General features: G+C 41.6%; 1 protein-coding gene across 1 annotated transcript; it reads left to right on the top strand.

Annotated features, from left to right (window-relative positions):
* Positions 1-1,353: 1,353 nt before the first annotated feature.
* LOC139380922 (protein lin-28 homolog A-like) lies at positions 1,354-14,139 on the top strand. The gene is made up of 4 exons (XM_071124094.1): positions 1,354-1,363; positions 2,581-2,753; positions 9,656-9,840; positions 13,920-14,139. The coding sequence occupies exons 1-4, from the start codon at positions 1,354-1,356 to the stop codon at positions 14,137-14,139; spliced, it is 588 nt and encodes a 195-aa protein (XP_070980195.1).
* The last annotated feature ends 8,779 nt before the right edge of the window (positions 14,140-22,918 follow it).

Below are 22,918 nucleotides of genomic sequence, written 5' to 3' on the forward strand. Positions count from 1 at the left end.
TCACGTTACACCTAATTTCGTCACCCAATTTCGAAAGCGAAATTGGCTTAGTTATAACATGGAGTTGTTTAGAATAGCCTATTATATCCTCTATTATTTAAGGGATATTTTTTTAACATAAATTACGCACACATTTGATTTATACATTATAAATTCAACAACTCCCAAATATGGGCCATGTTCGGATGTAATGTTGTATGGTGGGGTTGCAGTTTTCTCTGACCATTTGCGTTGTATTTTATTAGGCTGTGTGGGGTCGAATTCACACTCAGGACAGAGAGAGGTGGGGGGGGGGGGGGTGGGGGCTCAGGGCTAGCGCCGTGATAAGCAGTGGTGCGGTGGTCTCTCTGAATAAGCAACTCTGCGGTGGTCTTTCTGAATTGTGATTGGTCACTCGACATATGTGGGGCCCTCCAAGATCAGGAACGTGCATTTAATCATGTAGGCTAATTTGGAATCACGTGGACATGACCGAGAGGGTTGGGGTTGGTTGGTGGTAGGAAGAAGATGCTCCCTGGTCTTTTCTATATTGACAAAGTGTGAAAACTGACCAGGGGAAAAAAAGACGTGATTCAACTCGGAGCGGGGCCGAGAAGTCCAGGCAAACACATAGGGAGGGACAGGGACTGATATAGACTAAAGACAAGCGGGACTGAACATGGCAGAAGGTAGGCCAATAATTTGGACTAAAACGCTTTGCTTGGTTATTTGGTTTGACGCTGTAAAGCCAAGAAGTCTCTCTGATGGCAATAGATGAAGAGGTTTAGGGTGCTGGGTTACCTTGCATTGTCTTTTAGATCTTGGGTAATTCTTCTACAAATTCTTCCCTGTGACCCCCACCCCTCATTGTTTGGGGCAATAAGTTGCCAGACCCTTTTGTTAATTTCGCCCTCCCACTTTCCCCCCGAAGTTGAGCTTTTGCTTTATACAGCGCATTTGGCATGAATGTGGGAAACCGTGGGCATTTACGCTGCTCGAAAGGGGAAAATGATATCCTACATGGGGGGCTCAGGGCTAGCGCCTTGATAAGCAGTTGGTCTCTCTGCATAAGCAACTGTGCGGTGGTCTCTCTGAATTGTGATTGGTCACTCAACATATGTGGGGCCCTCCAAGATCAGGAACGTGCAATTAATCATGTAGGCTAATTGGGAATCACGTGGACATGACCGAGAGGGTTGGGGTTGGTTGGTGGTAGGAAGATGCTCCCGGGTCATTTCTATATTGACCAAGTGTGAAAACTGACCAGGGGAGGAATAAAGACGTGATCCAACGCAGAGCGGGGCCCGAGACGTCCAGGCAAAAACACAGGGGGGGACAGAGACTGATATAGGCTAAAGACAAGCGGGACCGAACATGGCAGAAGGTAGGCCAATAATTTGGACTAAAACACTTTGATTGGTTATTTGGATTGAGCTATAAAGCTAAGGAGTCTCTCTGATGGTCATAGATGAAGAGGTTTGGGGGGCTGGCTTACCTTGCATTGTCTTTTAGATCTTGGGTAATTCTTCCACAAATTCTTCCCTGTGACCCCCACCCCTCATTGTTTGGGGCAATACGTTGCCAGACCCTTTTGTTTATTTCGCCCTCCCACTTTCCCCCCGAAGTTGAGCTTTTGCTTTACAGCGCATTTGGCATGAATGTGAGAAACCGTGGGCATTACGCTGCTCGGAAGGGGAAAAGGATATCCTACATTAACTTGGGTGCTTCCTTTGACTCAAGGCGTGAATTGGCAAGATGGGTTCTGTCTCTAACCAGGAATTCCCAGGTTGAGTACAAATCTAACGATATATTGTGTTTAGTGTAGTCTCTGTCTCTAAAGAGATATAGAATGAATTTCAGCTTACGATTGTGTACAGTATGGAACTATTTTCCTTTTTAAATTGCCTAGTCAATACCAAAACATGCTTTATTTTGTTCGCCATGGACTAACCCGACTCAAGTTATCGTGTTGTTGACAAAGTAGGCACTTGATAAATGTAAATGTTTCTTTTTGTAGACGAATTTACAAATGTAGTCTTGTAAATTAAAATTAATTTGTTTTATTTTTACAAGTAACTTTTTTTCTGTCGCACAAACGCAGCTAACAAGAGGTCCATAAGATTCAGTTCAACATAGACTAGCCATTTAAGTGATATATTAGGTTTCGTAATTCGTTTCGTGTTGGCCTGTGTTGTTTCTTCACATACGAGTACACTTAATATATACTCACTATGAGTGTGAAATATATAGATCCTAAGTGTGAAAGATTGAAATATAAGATGGGAGAATAACAAATAATTCTAGCCAGAGTTAGACCTATAGATAATTGTCATTATGGACCCATACAATACTGTTGTTTATGTATTGAAATTATTTGTAGATAGGTCTATATTTAGGCCTATGGATATGATTGGTTACTGATCAAATGAAATCGTAACATATCGATCGGTTTTGCAACGATTTCTCCCCGTTTTCTACCTAAGGGTTATGGATGCGCAAGGAAAGAACCAAGCTGAATGGCAATTTTACGCGCACACTCCTTTCTTGTGGTCTGGTAAATAGTCAAACGAATTTTTTTAAACATATTGTTCGAAATTACAGGAGTCTGCAAGACCGAAGAGGATGAAGGACCAAGCACCGAGGAGGACTCGGAATCTTTCCACGGTGTCGGCGTATGTAAATGGTTCAACGTGCGCATGGGCTTTGGGTTTTTGTCGATGACCAACCGAGAGGGGGTCCCGCTCGAGTCTCCGGTCGATGTGTTCGTCCATCAGGTAAGAGGGGCGCCTTGGTTTTCTAATGAACTGATTTACCGTCTACTTCTCACACCAAATATGTGGTGAATGGTGGTCCACTATAACTTGACACAGAATAACATATTCAGGCAGTTTTCCTTCTCAAACGAGCATGCGTTGCTGGCTTACCATGTGACCTCGTGGTCATGTACAGTGGCGTCCAAAATCACGGACACCCTTGATGAAAATGAGCAATAATGACTGCATAAAATAAATAATTCAAATACTGAGCTATATTGTATGCAAAAAAAATAAAACGGAAAGTATGTTATTTTATTCTAATACAATTGTTCAGAGAAATATATATTATTTGTTATTGACCAAATTGGTTTGGGTGATGGCAGATAGCACAGTGGTTAGCTCATTGGGCCAGTAACCAAATGGTTGCTAGATCAAATCCCCCAGTTGCCAAGAACTTGTTCTTAACTGACTTGCCTAATAAAATATTGAAGGTTTTGCAACCATTTCTCCTGTTTTCTACCCAAGGGTTATTAATGTGTGAGGAAAAACAAGGAAAGAGCTAAGCTGAGTGGCACAGCAGTCTAAGACACTACAGACACCCTGGTACAAATCCAGGCTGTATTACAACTGGCTGTGATTGGGAGTCCATAGGCAGCACACAATTGGCCCAGCATCGTCTGGGTTTGGCAGGTTTAGGCCGTCATTGTAAATAAGCATTTGGTCTTAACTGACTTGCCTAGTTAAATAAAGGTTTAAAAAAAGTTTACTTTAACAAGTCAAAATAATTGACACCCCTAAAGATTCTTATAAATAATGTAGTCAAAAGATTAGTATTTGGGCCCATATCCCTAGCACCCAATGACTACATCAAGCGTGTGACTCTACAAACTTGTTGGATGCATTTGCAGTTAGTTTTTGTTGTGATTCAGAGGGTCAAAGATCATACCCCCAAGACATTCTAACCTCCCCCTGTTATTGGTAATAGTGAGAGGTTATAATGTCTTGGGGTTTATGATCTTTGACCCTCTGTAACTTTCTCACTCATCATTATTCACAATTCATAATTTTGACCCCTATCTTTCTGAGATGCAGTGCCTTAGAACGTTGCGTCACTCGGGAACCTATTGACTGATAAAGGCACTGTATTATGAGCTGTCTTGTTTGCTAAATGAACAAATGAAGAAGGCAGTGGCATAGTGCATATAGCAATAGAAGCACAGTGACATATGCCTCAATGCATTCATACTTGTGGCTTTCAGTTAGTTAATTTTGGCGACCAATCCCATGAGAGTGAATGTCATTCCAGTTCATCTGAATATCATTCTAGTGCACTGCTTGCTATGAATTATATCTGATGGTGTTTGCATGTTTAGGTAAAAAGACAAATAATGTCGGTTTGGCACACTGCCAAGTAGAGATATTTGCTCAATTGGGTGAGCCTGGCTCCCCATTGGGTCGGCCTGGACACACCTTTGCCTTACATGGCTGGGTTTAACATTTAACCTGACCAAATTCACATAGAAGTGTGAGATAAAGATCTGTCATTCTCATTAAAAGCAAGTCTAAGAAGCAGTAGATCAGTTCTATGTGCACTATTTCTATTCTTCCCATGTTTTTGCGTCATTTACTTTCAGTTTTGTACACCAGCTTCAAACAGCTGAAAATACAATATTTTGGGTTATGGAAAATATATTTCAAATTTCACGGTTTAGATGGTACAATGATTCTCTACACTATACAGTACATTCGGAAAGTATTCACACCCCTTGACTTTTTCCACATTTTGTTATTTACATTGTTATTTATATTGATTTAATAAAACATTTTCCTCATCAATCTACACACAATACCCAATAATGACAAAGCAAAGACAGGTTTTTAGAAATGTTTGCTCATTTATATATATATATATTTTTTAAATACAAATGTATTCATGTTTTTAGATTTTTTTGTGTGCAAATATACAAAAATATATATTTTTTTAAAACAGAAATACTATATTTACATAAGTATTCAGACCCTTTGCTATGAGAATCGAAATTGAGCTCGGGTGCATCCTGTTTCCATTGATCATCCTTGAGATGTTTCCACAACTTGATTGGAGTCCACCTGTGGTAAATTCAATTGATTAGACATGATTTTAATAGGCACACACCTGTCTATATAAGGTCCCACAGTTGGCAGTGCACGTTAGAGCAAAAACCAAGCCCTGAGGTCAAAGAAATTGTACATAGAGCTCTGAGACAGGATTGTGTTGAGACTCAGATCTGGGGAAGGGTAACAAAAAAATTCATTCTTAAATGGAAGAAGTTTGTAACCACCAAGACTCTTCCTAGAGCTGGCCGCCCAGCCAAACTGAGCAATCGGTGGAGAAGGGCCTTGGTCAGGGAGATGACCAAGAACCTGATGGTCACTCTGACAGGGCTCCAGAGTTCCTCTGTGGAGATGGGAGAACCTTCCAGAAGGACAACCATCTCTGCAGCATTCCACCAATCAGGCCTTTATAGTAGAGTGGCCAGACAGAAGCCACTCCTCAGTAAAAGCACATGACAGCCCGCTTGGAATTTGCCAAAAGGCACCTAAGTGTCACGTCTCGAGGAAACCTGGCACCATCCCAAAAAGATGAAAACCTGCTCCTGAGTGCTCAGGCCCTCAGGCTGGGGCGAAGGTTCACCTTCCAACAGGACAACGTCCCTAAGCACACAGCCATGGCAATGCAGGAGTGGCTTCGGGACAAGTTTCTGAATGTCCTTGATTGGCCCATCCAGAGCCTGGACTTGAACCTAATCAAAAATCTCTGGAGAGTCCTGAAAATAGCTGTGCAGCGACACTCCCCATCCAGCCTGACAGAGCTTGAGAGGATCTGCAGAGAAGAATGGGAGAAACTCCCCAAATACAGGTGTGCCAAGCGTGTAGCGTCGTACCCAAGAAGGCTTAAGGCTGTAATCACTGCCAAATGTGCTTCAACAAGGTACTGAGTAACATTTACAAACATTTCTAAAAACCTGTTTTCACTTTGTCATTATGGGGTACTGTGTGTAGATTAATGAGAGAGAAAAAAGTATTACATCTGTTTTAGAATAAGGTTGTAATGTAACAAATGTCGTAAAAGTCAAGGGTTCTGAATACTTTCTGAATGGACTGTATATACATTTGTGCGGACACATTTTTAGAAAGTGATGCAAACGGTTCTCCGCCAGTTCTGTTTGTTTAGACTGTCTAGAGCCCTTAAGGCTCGCACACATTGCGTCGAAGGTGGATCTAGCTTTTGTCTGCCGACAGCACGCAGTGTTTTAGGAACCGCCAGCTGTAGACTTCTGACTGACAATGTTTTTCCTCCGATTCTACATGTAAAATCAGTGCACGCTCGCTTCCCAAATTACATTCAGAAGTGCTAAGTACTCTTGGCCAGCAAACGCAATTTGTGTATCTGAGCCATTACATGTAATTATAACTCTTTCCTCCTTTTCAGAACCGCTGCTTTTTAGACCATTTATTTTTTAGACCATTTATTTCAGCTATTTTAACTTTTGATCTGTTGAAATGGCCAGGACTACAATCACACTCCAAATGAATGATTTTTTCCTGACAACCTTTCTTTAATATTCATCTATTTCTCAATAAGTAATTTGTATGATTAAATACTTATTTCATTCTTCCCAGAATGCAGACATCTCTCTTCTAGTGCCGCCACTCTAGATTCCAAGCCTTTTAAAGCATATGTTTGAACAAGTGAACAATATCTGTTAACAATGTAACTGGGACAGTGTCCTCCTGAACCCTGTCCTTTGACATCTTACATAGTGACTTCTCCACTGATTTCCTCCCCTAGCCATCAGGGTTCGGGTCAGTTACATTTCATTTGAATTCAGGAAGCAAACTGAAATTCCAATTCCAATTTTCCTCAATGCTTGAAAAATTCATAATTAGAATTACAGTTTACTTTTTGAATTGAAATGGAAGTGACCCCAACCCTGCTAGCCATTGTTAGGAAGGCGAGATCACGTGTGTTCAATGTTCATCCATGATGGACGGGTGGGCGTTATGGCTACGGTGCATTATGGCAATGGGGCTTTGGCCCCGAAATAAGTCGCTGCATGTCAGGAAGAGAACATGAACTCCTGGGGCCTTCTGGCCATTGTGTGCAGGTGAACAATAGGACCACGCATCCCAATGAAGCATGCTCCTCTCGGCCGTGACCGAGCCCCTCAGCCCCACTTTGTCCTAGCAGCAATCCCTTCCCATTGTCCTCTTTCTCTCTCCTCCTCGTATGTCTTCATTCATCTACCCCACTCTGTTTTCTTCAAGCTAGTATGGAAATAGCCTACAGTAGAGCTTCATATCGCCCTCCAATGCACTTCACCAGGTTGGTAGGGTTTAAGGCCATACTAGGAGTCTCCTTTCTCTTTCCACATGGTATGTTCTCTGTGTTGGGGGTGGGTATGGATGGACCTGGAGCGGGGGAGGTCACACGTGTGAGGGGAAGTGAGTTAACGGTCACTGGGGCCAATGTTCAATGGAGCAGCTTTTCAACTCGGCACTTTTGTCACCCAAATGGAGTTATGGATGACCCATCGTGTGTCCCAGATCTGCTTGTAACTTCACAGCCGATGCTCATCAGTGACCATTAGAGTATTAAGGAACGGTTCACTTTAATGTAATGCTAGATGCTATTGCATTGCTAGTTTTCATTACACAATAGATGCAGTTCTTTGTAGACCATGTGGCTTGTATCTGAATTAGTGTCCTGGTTAAAATACAATCTATGGCACATCATTTTTTATGCTTTTCTTTTCAAGCTAGCCTAATTGTAACTGTTTAAAGCTTCCCATCAATGCAACTGCACAGTTACACACACACAGTGTTGTTGCTATTTGAAGCAATATGCAGAGAAGGCTGTCAAAGAAGGATAAATCAGATAGTGGCAGTTTCCCATTCACAGATGAATCCTAGTCCTGGACTTAAAAGCATCTTCAATTGATTGAGCTTGCTTTTTTAGTCAAGGACTAGGCTCATTCTGGGTCTGGGAATCCCACCCCCTGGTCTTTAAATATATCCTTAAGATTTCCTCAAATGATATAAGATCGTCCCAGTCTGACAAAGGCAGCCATTGACATTTCAGGAGAGGAAACCCTCTGTGGTGAGCATGGCTGATGTCTTTCCGCTCCTAAATTGGGTCCAGGAACCGAGACAAATGGCACTTGGTGCCTAGGAAATACCCAAATGAGGCGGCATAGCCGTCAGTCTGGTCCTGACGCCGACCTGAGCACGAGAGAAATAATTGGGTTTTTGGCTCTACAATTGTGGAATTCTGTTTGCAGCACAATATTGATCACCCTATAATGGTGAAGTTCTCAAAGGTTAGTTGAAACTTCATTGCTAATCATATCAAAATCAACGATGCCTGCTGCCCGGTTGCAGATATACCATACCACCAATCCAAAAGCTATTTTGGAGGGTTCTTGTTTTACCCAGGCTGCCTCTGGCATGACCCCTTAATGCACAGCACGTTCCCCTTTTTCATAGCCTCCCCTTTCCTCCCTCCATTTCTTCATCACTCCCTCCCTCATTTTCCCCTTCTCCAAGGCTGTTTTTATCTCATGGCTGAACGTCTCTCTGCGGAACAGAGCTGCCTGGGTCAACTGAGGTGAAGGCAGCAGAATGGGATCTGGAAAAAAATTGTAGGATACTGTAGCTAAAGTACTGGGTCGTATTAATTTGTCACCAATGAAACAGAATGGGACTATTTCAGTTTTCCACTTCATAACGTTTAAAACGTTCTCTGTTGTCTGCAGGTACACGAAACCTGGTTTGATGTTAGCATAGTCTTTAGCGTTAATCTTAGGATCATGGTGCTGATTGTGTCCCTACTCTTGAGCCGTGGAATGCTTTCCGGCTTTGAGTGTATTGATTCCATTCTAAATGTGTCACATTTTAGTGAAACAATCGATCAATTATTGAATCAAAGCATGCAGGTACCTATCATTTGGAGTGAGAATGTGTTAATTCTCAACTTATCTGTGTATCTCTCTGCCAAACAGCCATCCAAGGAATGTCTCCCTGACCCACCCCACCCCCAACCCTATCCCTCCCAGCAAGAATCCTGCAGTGGTGGTTAGTGTGTTAGTGGTCCTTTGTGATGTAGTTGGGAAGAGAGGTTGGGGGTAGGGGACGTAGTTGTGCGGAATGCAGGTCCTTTGGCAGAGGGGGATGGGTGAAGGTTATCACATCAGGTTTACCACTCAAACACAGGAGACTCACAGGCCACTGTGGCCAGTGTTGGGCAACAGACCAATGAAGACTAGTGGGGGGGGGGGGGGGGGGGGGGGCAAATAGTCTGTCCGACAATAAGAGGCTTTGTAGTTTATTTATGAGGTGAGACAGAATGATCAACAGTCAGGAGACTTAGGACAGATGCCAGATAGCTCCTATCTCTGTCCGAAAAGGTTGAAGATAGCATAGTGTTCACAGGGGGTCACTCCTCAGCGTCTCCCTTGGCTGACTATTAGTTGATTTGTTAGCTGATGCTGTAAGGTTTTTGTGATTACGTCACTGTTGATTTGGAACATATCACGCAGCAAGACTTCAGTTTTTAAGATCTGTTCGTAGGAATGTGTAACGACTAAACAAATCCTCCAAGATATGTTTGAAATGCCCCCTGGAAAGTGTTCAAAATGTGATATTTGATATGGCCTCTAAAAGGTTACAGGGCCGTGTTCACAAGAGTCTCAAAGTAGGACTGCTAATAAAGGATTGTTTTTTCCTTTTAGATCATAATGAATAGAATTATTGGGCAGGGGGAGCTGATCCTAGATCAGCACTCCTACTCTGAGATTAATTTGGAAAGGGGCACAGGAATGAAGGTGAAACTGCTAACACTATTCTGACGGTTCTTTCTCCTGTCTTTCTCTCCCATCCAGAGTAAGCTTCACATGGAGGGCTTCCGCAGCTTGAAGGAGGGTGAGGCGGTCGAGTTCACTTTCAAGAAGTCAGCCAAAGGCCTGGAGTCCCAGAGAGTCACTGGGCCGGAGGGCACACACTGTGTGGGCAGCGAGAGGAGACCCAAAGGCAAGAGCATCCAGAAACGCCGCTCCAAAGGAGATAGGTGAGTGCCTGCCTTGTATGCACACTCTGTCTGTACATCAAATGGGGATAAGGTATACACTAAACTGTACACACTGAAACAGAAAAATATGATCAGATAAGCAACAATGTATATATTAATCTTACACACATACCACATCTATGTGTACCATAGTAGGGTTCTAACATTCTCAAAAGATGGTGGCCCAAAGTATTTTCTTTATTGTGGTTGGATCTCACATCTGCAATGGTCCATCCATTTTGGATATGATTCAAAATGGTGTTTCAGTTTTATCCCGTTCCGGCCTCTTCTTCTTTTCCTTGACCCCTGGCCGTGGTTAGGGTCACACAGGCAGGCTTGACGTGTGACCTGGATCAATAGCTGTTTAATTCTGGACGTCCCTTGTGGAGTTACACGCAGTGGTTCTCTCTTGGAAAACCTTTTCCCAACCTCTTCCACAGAATGTGTTTTTGTGGTGGTAACCTGAACTGGCAGCATGAATGTTTCTGAATCACTGTAGATGTGGATTATAATTATCCTGTCATTACAGTTTAGAACTAGTAAAATATTACACATTTAATTCAAGGTGTTTTTATTTACAAAAAAAAAAGCTTTATTTAAGTTGGCAAGTGTTTGGTGTTGAAATATTACTAATGTTATAAGACCAATTTACAAAAATACGAGTTGTTTGGGCTTGTCCCTGTAAAATAACCCTTAATGGTTCTAGGTAGAACAATCTCCATTCTCACCCTGACTATACTCTGGGCCTAATCACAACTGGCAGGGGGCCACATTGATACCCCTTTCTAACCCATCACAATATCCACAACGGACAAAGGACCCACAATGTTGGCCCGCCTCTCACTTTTACTTTACGGTGAGAAAAAGTGAAGGGATTTGTGCATTTTAAATGGAATGCATTATGCAAGTAGTGGGGAATGGAAACTTTTGCATAAAAAAGTTTCTATTCCCCACTACTTTCATAATGCATCCATTTAAAATGCACAAATCCCTTCACTTTTTCTCACCATAAAGTAAAAGTGAGAGGCGGGCCAACATTGTGGGTCCTTTGTCCATTGTGGATATTGTGATGGGTTAGAGAGGGGTATCAATGTGGCCCCCTGCCAGTTGTGATTAGGCCCAGAGTATAGTCAGGGTGAGAATGGAGATTGTTACGGCCTCAAAGAGTCCCGGGAGGCCTGTGGCGCACGATTCACTCTCCCAAGACTATGCTAGTCCTTATAAGAGGAATCATATGGGGCCAACTCCAACATTTTCAATGGAGAATAAGACAAACTGTTTTATGTCTTGAAGAGTAGCCAGTACATAGGTCTAAGATTCTAAATTATTTTTGTCAATTGCATATTTAATATTCTTTATTAGGTGGCGGTGTTTGCATGGGATTAGAAACAGAGGACCCTGGCACTCATTTCACCAGTGTTATCTGGACTCTCCATATTTCTTAAAATATGGCCAAAATCAGCCACAATTTATTTTCTGATTCCATTTTAAGGCTTCCGAGCCGAAACAGTTCGGAAGAGTTCGTGCATATATTACGACGACATTTCGTGACGTTTTTGTTCATTTTGGACTTCGGTAAGGGTTTTTTCGGTTGTACAAAATGTTTTCTTGAGACAATCTGAAGTCAGTAGCCGAAGTCTAAGCCCCTTCATCGGTGATTGGTCAACAGTAAGGATTCCTCAGTAAAGCCTTTGTTGTCATTCAACAAGAGATGACTCATTTTCATGCACTTTTTTATTTTATTGAGAAATACTGTACCAAACATCTTAGTTGGATGTAAAATTGCACGACTAAGATCTCCTCTGCAAAAATGTCAAAATCAATGACAGATTTCTTGCGTTATCTTAGATTAATATGGACTATTTTGAGGAAGTGTACTGACTACGGTGACTCAAAATGGACAAACAGTTCTATTGCCATGACATTTTTTTCAAGTGAAGGTATTTCAAGGTAGTATGCGAGCACACGTGTTCGGTTCGCCAAGCCGACTTCGGCTAGTTGCCAGCCGACTTCGGCTAGTTGCCAGCCGAACTGAAGCATGCTGACGCATTTAGTAGGTATATATGATGCAGGGAGGGAAGAAAAACCCTGTCCATTTAATTGATAACAGATGTAGGCGCCCGAGAGGGGGTTAGAGGTCACGGTAACCATGGCAGCCGCGTATGGCTAAAATATAGGGGGTTAGGGTTGCGGGGTTTAGAGAGGACTGCGGGGGTCAGAGTTGGGAGATCATTGCTGTGGCTTTTTAGACAAAGGACCACTTCCCTTTTCCGGCACGCGCTCCATAATCGATGTTGAGACAGTTGGGCCTTGACACCCACCCAACGGCCAGTGGTACAAAGAAGCAACTGACCTCCTTGAGCCTCCCCTGACCAAGCCTCATCTACATCATTGGAGGAAGGGGGTCCTTAATAGCTCCTCAGTGGCACAAGCAGCGGTGACAGCCCCAATGCCACTGCCCATCTGTCAGCCGCCCCTGGACGCGTGGCTATTCTATAGGTCCTGTTTAAACCAGCTATCAAAGGAAGGCTACTCTTATGGCTACCATTGACCCTAACCATTCTCCGTGGACTGTGATACTCTGTGTATGTTCTATGGCGAAGGAATATAATTGATGTAGCTAAAAAGACCTCATTGCAGCAAAGTACTGTGGACAAAGAATGAAAAGGGTGATTAATTTGTTCATTTGTAGATGAGACCATTCAAAGTAACAAATAGCCTACTGAAACATACAGACAGAACATGCTTTTATAAATAGCGTACGTCCTGTAGAAAAGAGTTGCATGCTGTTATGTTCAATTTGCATTTGCACATGGGGTAGAACAAAGATCATTTGCACTTTTTAACCCACTTTTAACCCTGTTCACATGAAAAGGATGGGTCCGATTCCAGGCTGTATCGTGACTGGGAGTCCCATAGAGCGGTGCACAATTGGCCCAGTGTCGTTAGGGTTTGGCCGGGGTAGGCCGTCATTGTAAATAAGAATTTGTTCTTAACTGACTTGCGTAGTTAAATAAAGGTTAAATAAATACAATAAATAAATAAGCCACTGCATGGAACTGGCCAGAGTTCTTATTTGGCTGCTGCAGCACTAGCCTAACTGGCATATGCTGCCCTCTTGTGGATTGCAGGTGACAGCGCATCCCACTCAATACAAGATCAGGGGACATATGTAGGGAAAGGAGGGATGCCTAGTCAGGTACAACTGAATGCATTCAACTGAAATGTGTCTAACGCATTTAACTCAACCCCTCTGACTCAGAGAGGTGCGGGGGGGGGTAACTGCCATGCACAGGGGCAGAACGACAGATTTTTACCTTGATCCACTAACCCTTCGGTTACTGGCCCAACGCTCCTATCAAATGTAGGATCTTAATTTGAACCAGTGTGCTTAAGCAGGAAAATAATCCTGCAGCAAGGGCTCCCGAGTGGCGCAGCGGTCTAAGGCACTACATCTCAGTACAAGTGGTGTCGCTACAGTCCCTGGTTCAAATTCAGTCTGTATCACATCTGGCCATGATTGGGAGTCCCAAAGGGTGGCGCACAATTGTCCCAGCGTTGTCTGTGGTAGGCTGTCATTGTAAATAAGAATTTGTTCTCAACTGACTTGCCTAGTTAAAGTTGGATTACAATTACTGGACATTTTTGAAGGTGTTGATATACATTTTTCTTAAGGGAAAATCAAAGTCTGAAATTTCAAACTGGAAATGACAAACTTCAGAAGCCTTTTCAAACCTCAAATACACAATACAATTTTTTACATTGCAGGAAAGTTCTCCTGTAACAGGGTGCTCAAATGAAGATCCTACATCTGTAGGATCAGGTCCTCACTCACTGTCCATACAATTCATATTCATTGTGATATAAATGCTAAGCTGATCCTAAATCAGCACCCCTGATCTGCAACGCTTGATACATATGGCCCAGTCCTACATTTATCAGCTTGGGATCAGTTTGAGCAAGGCGAGGTTCAGAATTGCTGACCATCACATAATGAGTAGTTATTTGAGATGCAAGATTTGCAGATCAGTGATTCTGTGCAGTGTCTTCAATGTCAAACACGTCGTCTTGTTTTTTAGGTGCTACAACTGTGGAGGCCTGGACCACCATGCCAAGGAGTGCAAGTTGCCACCCCAGCCTAAGAAGTGCCATTTCTGCCAGAGCATTGCCCACATGGTCGCCAACTGCCCAATCAAAGCACAGCAGTCCTCGCCACGTTCTCAGGGAAAGCCCTCCTCCTTGAAAGGAGACGAGGAGGAACACAGCCACTCGCCCCCGTCCCCGGTGAGCTCTGATTGAACGAGGAGACGCAGGATGGAAGCTGGGGGAAGCACAGAAGCCAATCAAACTGCTTTACTGGAAAGATGGCCGCTAAGTTTCCTTTCAACTATATAAGATGCTTTTGGAACTACCTCAGGTTTTTGTAAACAAAACGATCATGAAGAAAGAATGTACTGAAGTTAATCTTTTTTTGGTGTAACACTCACAAATACAGCTGTATTATTATAGCACTCAGGAAATATTTGTAAAAATGTATGGAACCGCTAATGAGGGGTTTAAACTTGTAATGGCACATCACATATTACTTTGATGTCTTTATAGAATAGAAAGTTGTTTAATTTTTACAGAGCAGATAATGAGAAACCATGCCAATCACACTGGCATGCTACTATACCAAACTCACCAGGAAGCTTAAAATCACAGTGTCAAGTAGATAGCTAAACACTTTTGCTGCCTTACAACTTCTTGACTTTCCTGATTGTTACACCCCACTATATCCGACAAAGAAAGAGTTGTGACACTACACCTCTGCAAATGAATGTTAGTCTCATGGGTGGTAATGGGTGGGTACATATGAACCGACAGGGTATTGGGTAATAGCTAGAGGCAATGTATTGGTGGCTGCCAATATTGTAAGTGACCATCCAGATGTCCTGGGGACAAATGAATGTCAAACCAAATAGTATGACTACTATGGCCAGCTTCTGGTTGTTGTTGTTGCGTAACTTCTTTATGTTGGGCCGGCACAATGCTGTCTCTTAGGTACTCATTCTCCCTCGTGGTACATGTCTGATCTGCTGCTGCTACATTACAACCAGACACTTAGACCCTACAGATGTAGGATCTTAATTTGATCACTCTTTTGTTGCTGAGAATTTTCCAGCACAGCAGGAAATGCAGCTTGTAGTGCATTCAAGGATTCTAAAGTTTGTAATTTCCACTTGAAAATGTCAGACTTCATTTGCCCTAAAGAAAAATGTATCAACCCTTATAAAAAAATGTCCATTAATTTATAATCCACATAATAAATCACATTTCCTGTTGCTGCAGGATTATTTTCCTGCAGTAGCAAACTGATCTTACATCTGTATAATCAACTTGATCATCCTCTGCTTAGACTACATACATCAGCATTTGGAATTGAGCCACTGACTCCAGTAATCACACCAATACCTATGAAATGTTTCAAACATAAGTAATTTACCATGTAGAAATCACATGCAAGATTTGAATGGATTATTGAGGTTGATTCAGGAACCTACATAATCATACTTGTCTCGTTTATACTTGACAGTCAAAGCAGCAGCAGCAGCATCCGGCGTTAAAGTAGGAGCAACACATTTTTTATTCAGTGTCGTCAATTACCTATTTAAGACATTGTCTCCAAGCAGCTTGGGGACTATACAGGAACACCACAGTTGTAGTCACAAGGCACCAAAACGGAAGAGAACGGACTGAAACAGGGAGGGAATACCAGAATTTGCCCAATAAGAAATGCTTGTTTTCGTTTGTTGCGAATCATTTCTGCTACCGTGCACTAATGAATGTCGACCCAGCCCTGCATGGAGGTGCATTTAGAGCTAGCTAAGTCATTCAGCCGTACTCCCGTTTTACAGGAGAAGCTGAAAGACAGACCTCCAACATCCAATTAATATATATTTAGAATTATTATGGAGCCTTTTTAAAATAGTCCTTGTTATTTATTTGTATCTAAATTGCGCTGCAGCTTCTCCTCATATTCAGGTTTAGGTCACTCTGTGATAGCCTGGTCCCGGCTCTGTTTGTGATGTCTTTCCAACTCCTATTGTCATTGTTACGCCAAACAAATACAGATCTAGGACCCGGTTAACTGTGATGGGTTTTCCATTACATACCAGACATCAGATATCTTAGCCACTCATGTCTGCCTTTATCTTGTTCAATGCTGTTTGAGTTTAAAGGGACGTAACACCCAAAATCTAAGTTTGTCAAATACCTCAAAGGGGTCTTCTGTTGAGGTAAGTCCATGTCCCAGGCAAGTTTTATATCCAGCTATGCCATAATCCAAAATGGAATTGCAGTGCTTATCTTTTCCATTCATTTGGGGTTGAGGCATATAGCTGGATCTATACCACCAATGGCAAAGGATGTGCATTCATCTTGATATAAGACAACTTTTGTGGTATAAAAATATCGGAACAAATTTTATGACCTTTTTAATTATTTTGTTCTCTTTACTTTGCCTTGTATGATTTACTGCTACGCACAATTAGCTTTCCAGCGATGTTGTGTTGTGAATCTTCTCTTTTTTATCTATGCCAAAACCAATGTCACTCTGCACTAATCATGTAGGAGATACATTATTCTATTCTATTCAGTTTAATCTTATGAATATGTGTTCCATATTTTAATATTTTGATTTACACAATACTTTTGTGTGTAGGTGGTGAACGAAACGTGTATATATAACCTCCACTCAGGCTTGTCTCTCAGGAATCACAAATCTGAAAACTCAGGGAATACTTCAGATTTTTTTCAAAGGCTTGGAAGGGGATATAGATGGGATTGGGGTGCAATGTTTCTCTATATTAGTTGTATGTGTGCAGTGAAAGACAAGGGAGTGTTCCGGTGCCAAATCAAAGTGCATGACAATAAAATGGTAGAGGACCCCCGGGTCCAGTTTTGAATGTCTCGGCATAACAGCAAAACTCTCTTTTTCTCTAATCCGCACAAAAGGCTTTAAAATGCCAGTTAATCATGAAGAATAAAACAAAATCTTGGTGTCCTTAAAACTAGTCTTAAAATGTTTTGACATGTGAGACTATATGAGTTGTTATTACACACAATATTATATACTCATTCCGTGTCAACATATCTAATACCACACCTGCTGATGTTCTCTATTATTTTGCCCTACATAATAATACGCCATGATAGGCCTGTAATATTCCTCTAGTATTGTATTTTTCCCTCTATACTTGTTGTTGATGGGGGAATTTAGGAGAATATTGTTACCATGGGTTAGTAGCATTATACACATTGGGGTTGTCTCGTCTCAGTACGTGGCTCAAGCATGGTATTTCAGACTATCAATGACTAATGTGACGATCCCAGATTGTTGTTATTGGGTGATGGGATACATTATTTTCCGAGTCACACTGTTTAAGTTAAGTGGTACATGTTTTAACTCAGGATTTTGTGGTGAAAGCACACGTTCATTGATTCAGTCATGTGGGACTATAGCGCACATAGAACATCTGTGTATAATAGGAGTCAAGTTCTTTTAAATGAACATTTGTACTTGCCGGGTTTAGAAAATGTTGCAGTGCGAATGAATGCTGATTGCCACGGATGAGCTACACGTATACCCTTCCCATTAAAAAAGAGACACACACCCACGTGTAATTTTGCTCATCTCTGGTTAGTGAGCCCTCGGATGATTCAATTACATCAGAGTTGTTTCACAATGTATCACTCTCTACGACCTCTCAAATTCTCCACTGTGGACTGATGAAAAGTAATATTACTCATTTCTGCAGAGGACATTGCTTAGATCATAACACTGTTTCACTGTTCTGGACTAGTAGAAATAAGCAATGCGAGTGCCAAACTGAATGAATATAATGTAAACAAAATGTTGTACCTCAATAACTACATCAGCTAAATTGGTATCTTGTATGGCACAGCTAAAGTTTTTTTTAACCATGTGTGTTTGAGCAAAACTGTTTTACCTCAACCTATTTTGACTCCCCATTGATGTGTTGTCACATTGTGATTTGATTGTTGGTTGTTAGATGGGTTAGATGTATCTTAAAAGGCAAAGTACTGAGTATATTGTTATGTCCTCAGGGTTGCATGGAAACCACAGAAAAACATATAGGCTACTGCATACACAAGTGACCCTTGTGTCATGTTTATGCTTTTTGTGCCATTGCATCATTTGTGATCAAAGGCCATTTGATGCAGTGGTGTGGTATCTATGGGGATGTTGCCTGTCATTTCCAAAGAATGTGCATTTATTATACTGAGGAATGTATCAATGTTTACTGCCATAAACCGTTGGCGCTTGGACCATATAATCTTATGCTCAGGTATTTCAAGCACCTCAGGAAACTGGGGTGATTGGTTGGATTTGTTATTCACTTCCTCAATTCGTTAAATGGCGTGAAGCATGCATTCCAAAAAAAACTGACTAACAGTTTACTGACTTGTGAAGATACAATTTCCTACTAGTTAATAATAAACATCTGCCACTATTCAATGTGTTTCCTGTTGTAGTTTTTTCTCCCAATGCATATGTTGTTTACACATTCTTTAGAATAAAAGGTTTGTCTAGCCTCTGATTATTTGCATTAAATGGTCGAAAACTGTTCCGCATTCATCCGCCAGGGGCAGTCTACTCTTTATACTCTGACCATAGTTTGTCAGCGGAGCGGAGCTGGAGCCATGCGACGAGCGGAGCGTGCCCAATTTGACGGTTTCCACCGCTTACAGCCAGACGACGTTCCGCTCCCATTCATTTTCAACGGGAGCACGCAGAGCAATGCGCATGGGATTGTGGGAAGGTGAGCAGTGCCAACCCTGCTAGCGGAGCGATAGAAAAAGGTCAGCTCGGCTCTACTTTATGCAAATTATACTTAGCCACAGCCGCGGTTAACCAATTAGGTGAGGAGCAGATGTTTGCTTGAAAATCGTACTTTCACGAAATATAGTTCAGCCTGTCATTAGTTCCGGGCAAACACAACCAGAAGAAGATGGAGGAAGCCAGTAATCGCTGTGTCTGGTTTTCCAATTATATATGATTTTGCTTTGCTAGAATACAGAGACAAAATCATAAGGAATGAAGGCATGGAGGAGGATTGCAGAGACTGTTGGTGTTGATGGTGGGTGAAGAGATATTTGCACAACAATGTTTGCTTGTGCTGCTAGCTAGCTATGAACATCAAGCAACCTAAACCTCAAAACTGAGGCCTGTACTCTGGAGCGGGATCGATTTGGAGGTGGAAGGTCCGTCATGGTCTGCGGCGGTGTGTCACAGCATCATCGGACTGAGCTTGTTGTCATTGCAGGCAATCTCAACGCAGTGCGTTACAGGGAAGACATCCTCCTCCCTCATGTGGTACCCTTCCTGCAGGCTCATCCTGACATGACCCTCCAAGCATGACAATGCCACCAGCCATACTGCTCGTTCTGTGAGTGATTTCCTGCAAGACAGGAATGTCAGTGTTCTGCCATGGCCAGCGAAGAGCCCGGATCTCAATCCCATTGAGGGCGTCTGGGACCTGTAGAATCGGAGGTTGAGGGCTAGGGCCATTCCCCACAGAAATGTCCAGGAACTTGCAGGTGCCTTTGGTGGAAGAGTGGGGTAACATCTCATACTGACCCCCCCCCCCCCCCCCAGTTTATGTTCCATTTCTGTTAGTCACATGAACTTGTTGAGTTTATGTCTCAGTTGTTGAGTCTTGTTATGTTCATACAAATATTTACACATGTTAAATTTGCTGACAATAAACGCAGTTGACAGTGATGACATTTCTCTTTTTTGCTGAGTTTATTATAGCTTATTGCTCTTTCATTATGCTTGTGTCATGACTTATAGTTATAGCTCACTTCCTGTAAAATACACAGGCCTACTTGCACACGAATGGGTACTCTGGGTAAAGGAAATTGCAAATATATTTTTACCCACAATCAACATCTCTGCAATCCTCCTCCATGTCACTGACCTTCTGATTTTGTCTCTGTATTCTAAAATAATTCTCAGATAATTAACAAGGTAGAATTACAACGCTCCCCACGCCACATTATTTTGCTTTTTGATATTTTTAAGTAGCCTACAAATTGTCAGCTCCTTATTTGCAGGTACAGTGCTGTACCTCGAATTAAAGTGTTGGATTTGCACTAAACAATTTCATGTCAGAGAAATCATGTAAAATCAGGTCCATGGTTGACCATGGTATCATTTTAAATTGAGAACATACAGCTAGCTCATCAATATACAAATGATGTGTAAATTTAGCTATTTTCTGCTTCAGATGTACAATGACAAGAGGCACATTGATTGCACAGTTATACATCATCCTGTAGGCCTCTTGGCTTCATTGGTGATGCATGCCATTATGAAAAGCTGCAGAATGGGTTCACATGGCTGATATCCTGAGACAGAGTGACAATCAAATAAAACCGATTGGAAAGCTCACAACTGGATTAAAAGGTCATGTTCATTTGAGAAAGCAACACAGAAACACAGACAAATTAGAGACAGATCCCATTCACACCTTTTTATTGCAGAATTGTGATCTGTGATGAATTAACATTAACACATGTTCATTTTGAATAATGTTTTTAAGTTCACAATTAAAACGAGTTCAAACACTTCCCTTCAATGAATCAACACTGAATTAATCAAAATATAATAAAAAAATGTACAAATAATCTAACTCATTTGTAAATGTTACACATCTTCATAAGTAGCTATTATAATTAAAGCATGATTTTGGGTGAGAAAAAAGTCCATACCAGACATGGCCAACAGAGCTCCACTCCCTGATCAGAGCAGACTTCTATTCCAGCCTAGCAATAATACACATTATAGTCAACTCATTAGGTTTGATAAATTGAATCAGGTGTGTTAGTGCTGGGCTGGAACAGAAGCCTGCACACCCAGCATACCTCCAGGAGAAGGACTGGCCTGCTACAGTTGTAATACGTTTGTAGCCTAAATTGTGTGTGACTTTTAACTCTATTGTTGTATACAACATTTGCTAATTTATGTACACATACAACCCACGGCATACAAGGATGTGCCAACAGTCTCTTGGGACATTCACTGGGACCGCTACATCTGCAGACAGGCTTTCCATAACTGAGGACAGACATAAAATAAATCTTCCTTTTATTACAATTAGACAGCCCTGACAATTATCTCTCTGTCTGTCTTCTTAGTTTTCCTCTCTAGAGAGTAAAATTGGAGAATATTTTAAAGCCATCCCACAACCTACCCCCTCAAACTACTACACCTACTCTCTTTTCTGACAGCTGGAGCAGAAAATACTTTCACCCTCTTCCGTTGCTGTTATCTACCTATGCATTTGGAGCACGAGTTTTTATTTTACAATGATCATATATGTTCTACTATATATTCTGTACAATAGGCCATGATTGTTTTGTTTTTTTACCTAAAAAACTTGAGGTCTACCTATAGAAAAAATAATAATCTGCATCCCTGCCCAGCCTGCCAAGCGTGACCAAAATGGTGTTTAGCATCCCCAGTGGCTCTGCAAGCGCGAGGGGATATCCTCCGCTGCTGGCCTGCTCTCCAGGCACCATCACATGAGCGTGAAGCCACAGACTATGGCCAAACTGGTGTTTCTAAAAATGAATTCAAAGGCACTGTAGACTGAGCCTAATAAGGCATTTTCGCAAAATGTATATTTAATTCTAAGTAAGTCACAGCCTATATGCGCAATTTAAATACTATTGTGATTTAATACAATGAAATGTTGTTTAAATGCTGAGCTCTCAATGTCCCTGACTCCCTACCAGCCTTGTGTCCCACTTGCAAATTCTTCACAATGTATTTCTTTGTACGCTATAGCCTTGAAAAAAATGAAATAATATAGCCTAAATAATTAGGCTCCCTGTCTGGCTTTTGACCTATTTAGAGTGTTTATATGCAGTTGAATATAACATGAAGCCTATTTGAAATGATGAGCGCTTCTTACATTCACCTTTTCATGTTTATTAAAATACTTTTCATTCAAATCATATAGTTTGGTTTCAATACTTCAAAACCAAATGGCTGGTCCAGGTAGTCACAAAAATAGATGGGTGTTGATTAAATTGGGATTTGAATTATTATTTTTTGTCCTGTGAGTGGAGCTGTTTTTAGCAGAGCGGTTGGAAAGAATGTTGCGAGTCACAGGCACCACTCCATGTATGATAAGCGGAATTTCCGACCATTCAACTCTGCTCACATATACTGCTGTAGACTGAGCCTAATAATGCACTTTTAATTTAATTTGTATTTCATTCTAAGTCACAGCCTATATGCCAATTTATAGAATACAGGCCTAATGATTTAAAACAATGAAATGTTGTTTAAATCGTTCAGCCGCGACTCAGTGAAACATAAGATATTACAGTTTTTAATGTTCCGTTGGTAGGATAGTCTTGATCGTATATCATCCATTTTGTTTTCCAATAATTGCACGTTGGCCAATAGAATGGATCGTAGTGGAGGTTTACTCACTCGCCTACAAATTCTCAGAAGGCAGCCCGACCTCGGCCCCCTTTTTCTCCACACAAATGATGGGTTTGGGCTGTCGCTAAATGACGTCATCGCCGTATTTGCATAATTGGCCACGTGCATGTAATTGTGATGGACGATGTAGGAGAGAGGAATAGTGTCGTGGGAGAACCAAAAAGTGAGTAAAAAAACACCCTAAATATGTTTAAAACTACAAATAAACTTTCTTCTGTAGATTCTTGTTTTTTTTATGTGACAATTCCAACCCTCCTCCTTTATCCGGGCTTGGGAATGGGAAAAGTGACCCAAAAGAACACTTTTTAAGTTTAGTTTTCTTAATTTGGTTTGGTTTTGAGCCTTAGGAGCCAACAACAAGTCACAGTAAAACATGAACATTTTTAACCATAACATTTTTTACATTTTTTTGTATGCAATCTACATTAACAATCTAAACGGACCAAAAAGAGACAATAGAAAAAACTGTTAATGGCAATGTGAGAAAATTATGATAACTAGTCTGGCCCTAATTCAGGTTAGTTGTTTTTTTTCCAAACCCCCCTCCACACACAC

The sequence above is a fragment of the Oncorhynchus clarkii genome, chromosome 2, assembly GCF_045791955.1.
Source record: "Oncorhynchus clarkii lewisi isolate Uvic-CL-2024 chromosome 2, UVic_Ocla_1.0, whole genome shotgun sequence".
NCBI classification, from domain to species: domain Eukaryota; kingdom Metazoa; phylum Chordata; class Actinopteri; order Salmoniformes; family Salmonidae; genus Oncorhynchus; species Oncorhynchus clarkii.

Bases quoted from the DNA above. Each gene is read 5' to 3' on its own strand.
- LOC139380922 (XM_071124094.1), top strand. The intron at 2,754-9,655 runs GTAAGAGGGGCG...TCTCCCATCCAG, and splicing joins TCGATGTGTTCGTCCATCAG to AGTAAGCTTCACATGGAGGG. The intron at 9,841-13,919 runs GTGAGTGCCTGC...CTTGTTTTTTAG, and splicing joins CGCCGCTCCAAAGGAGATAG to GTGCTACAACTGTGGAGGCC.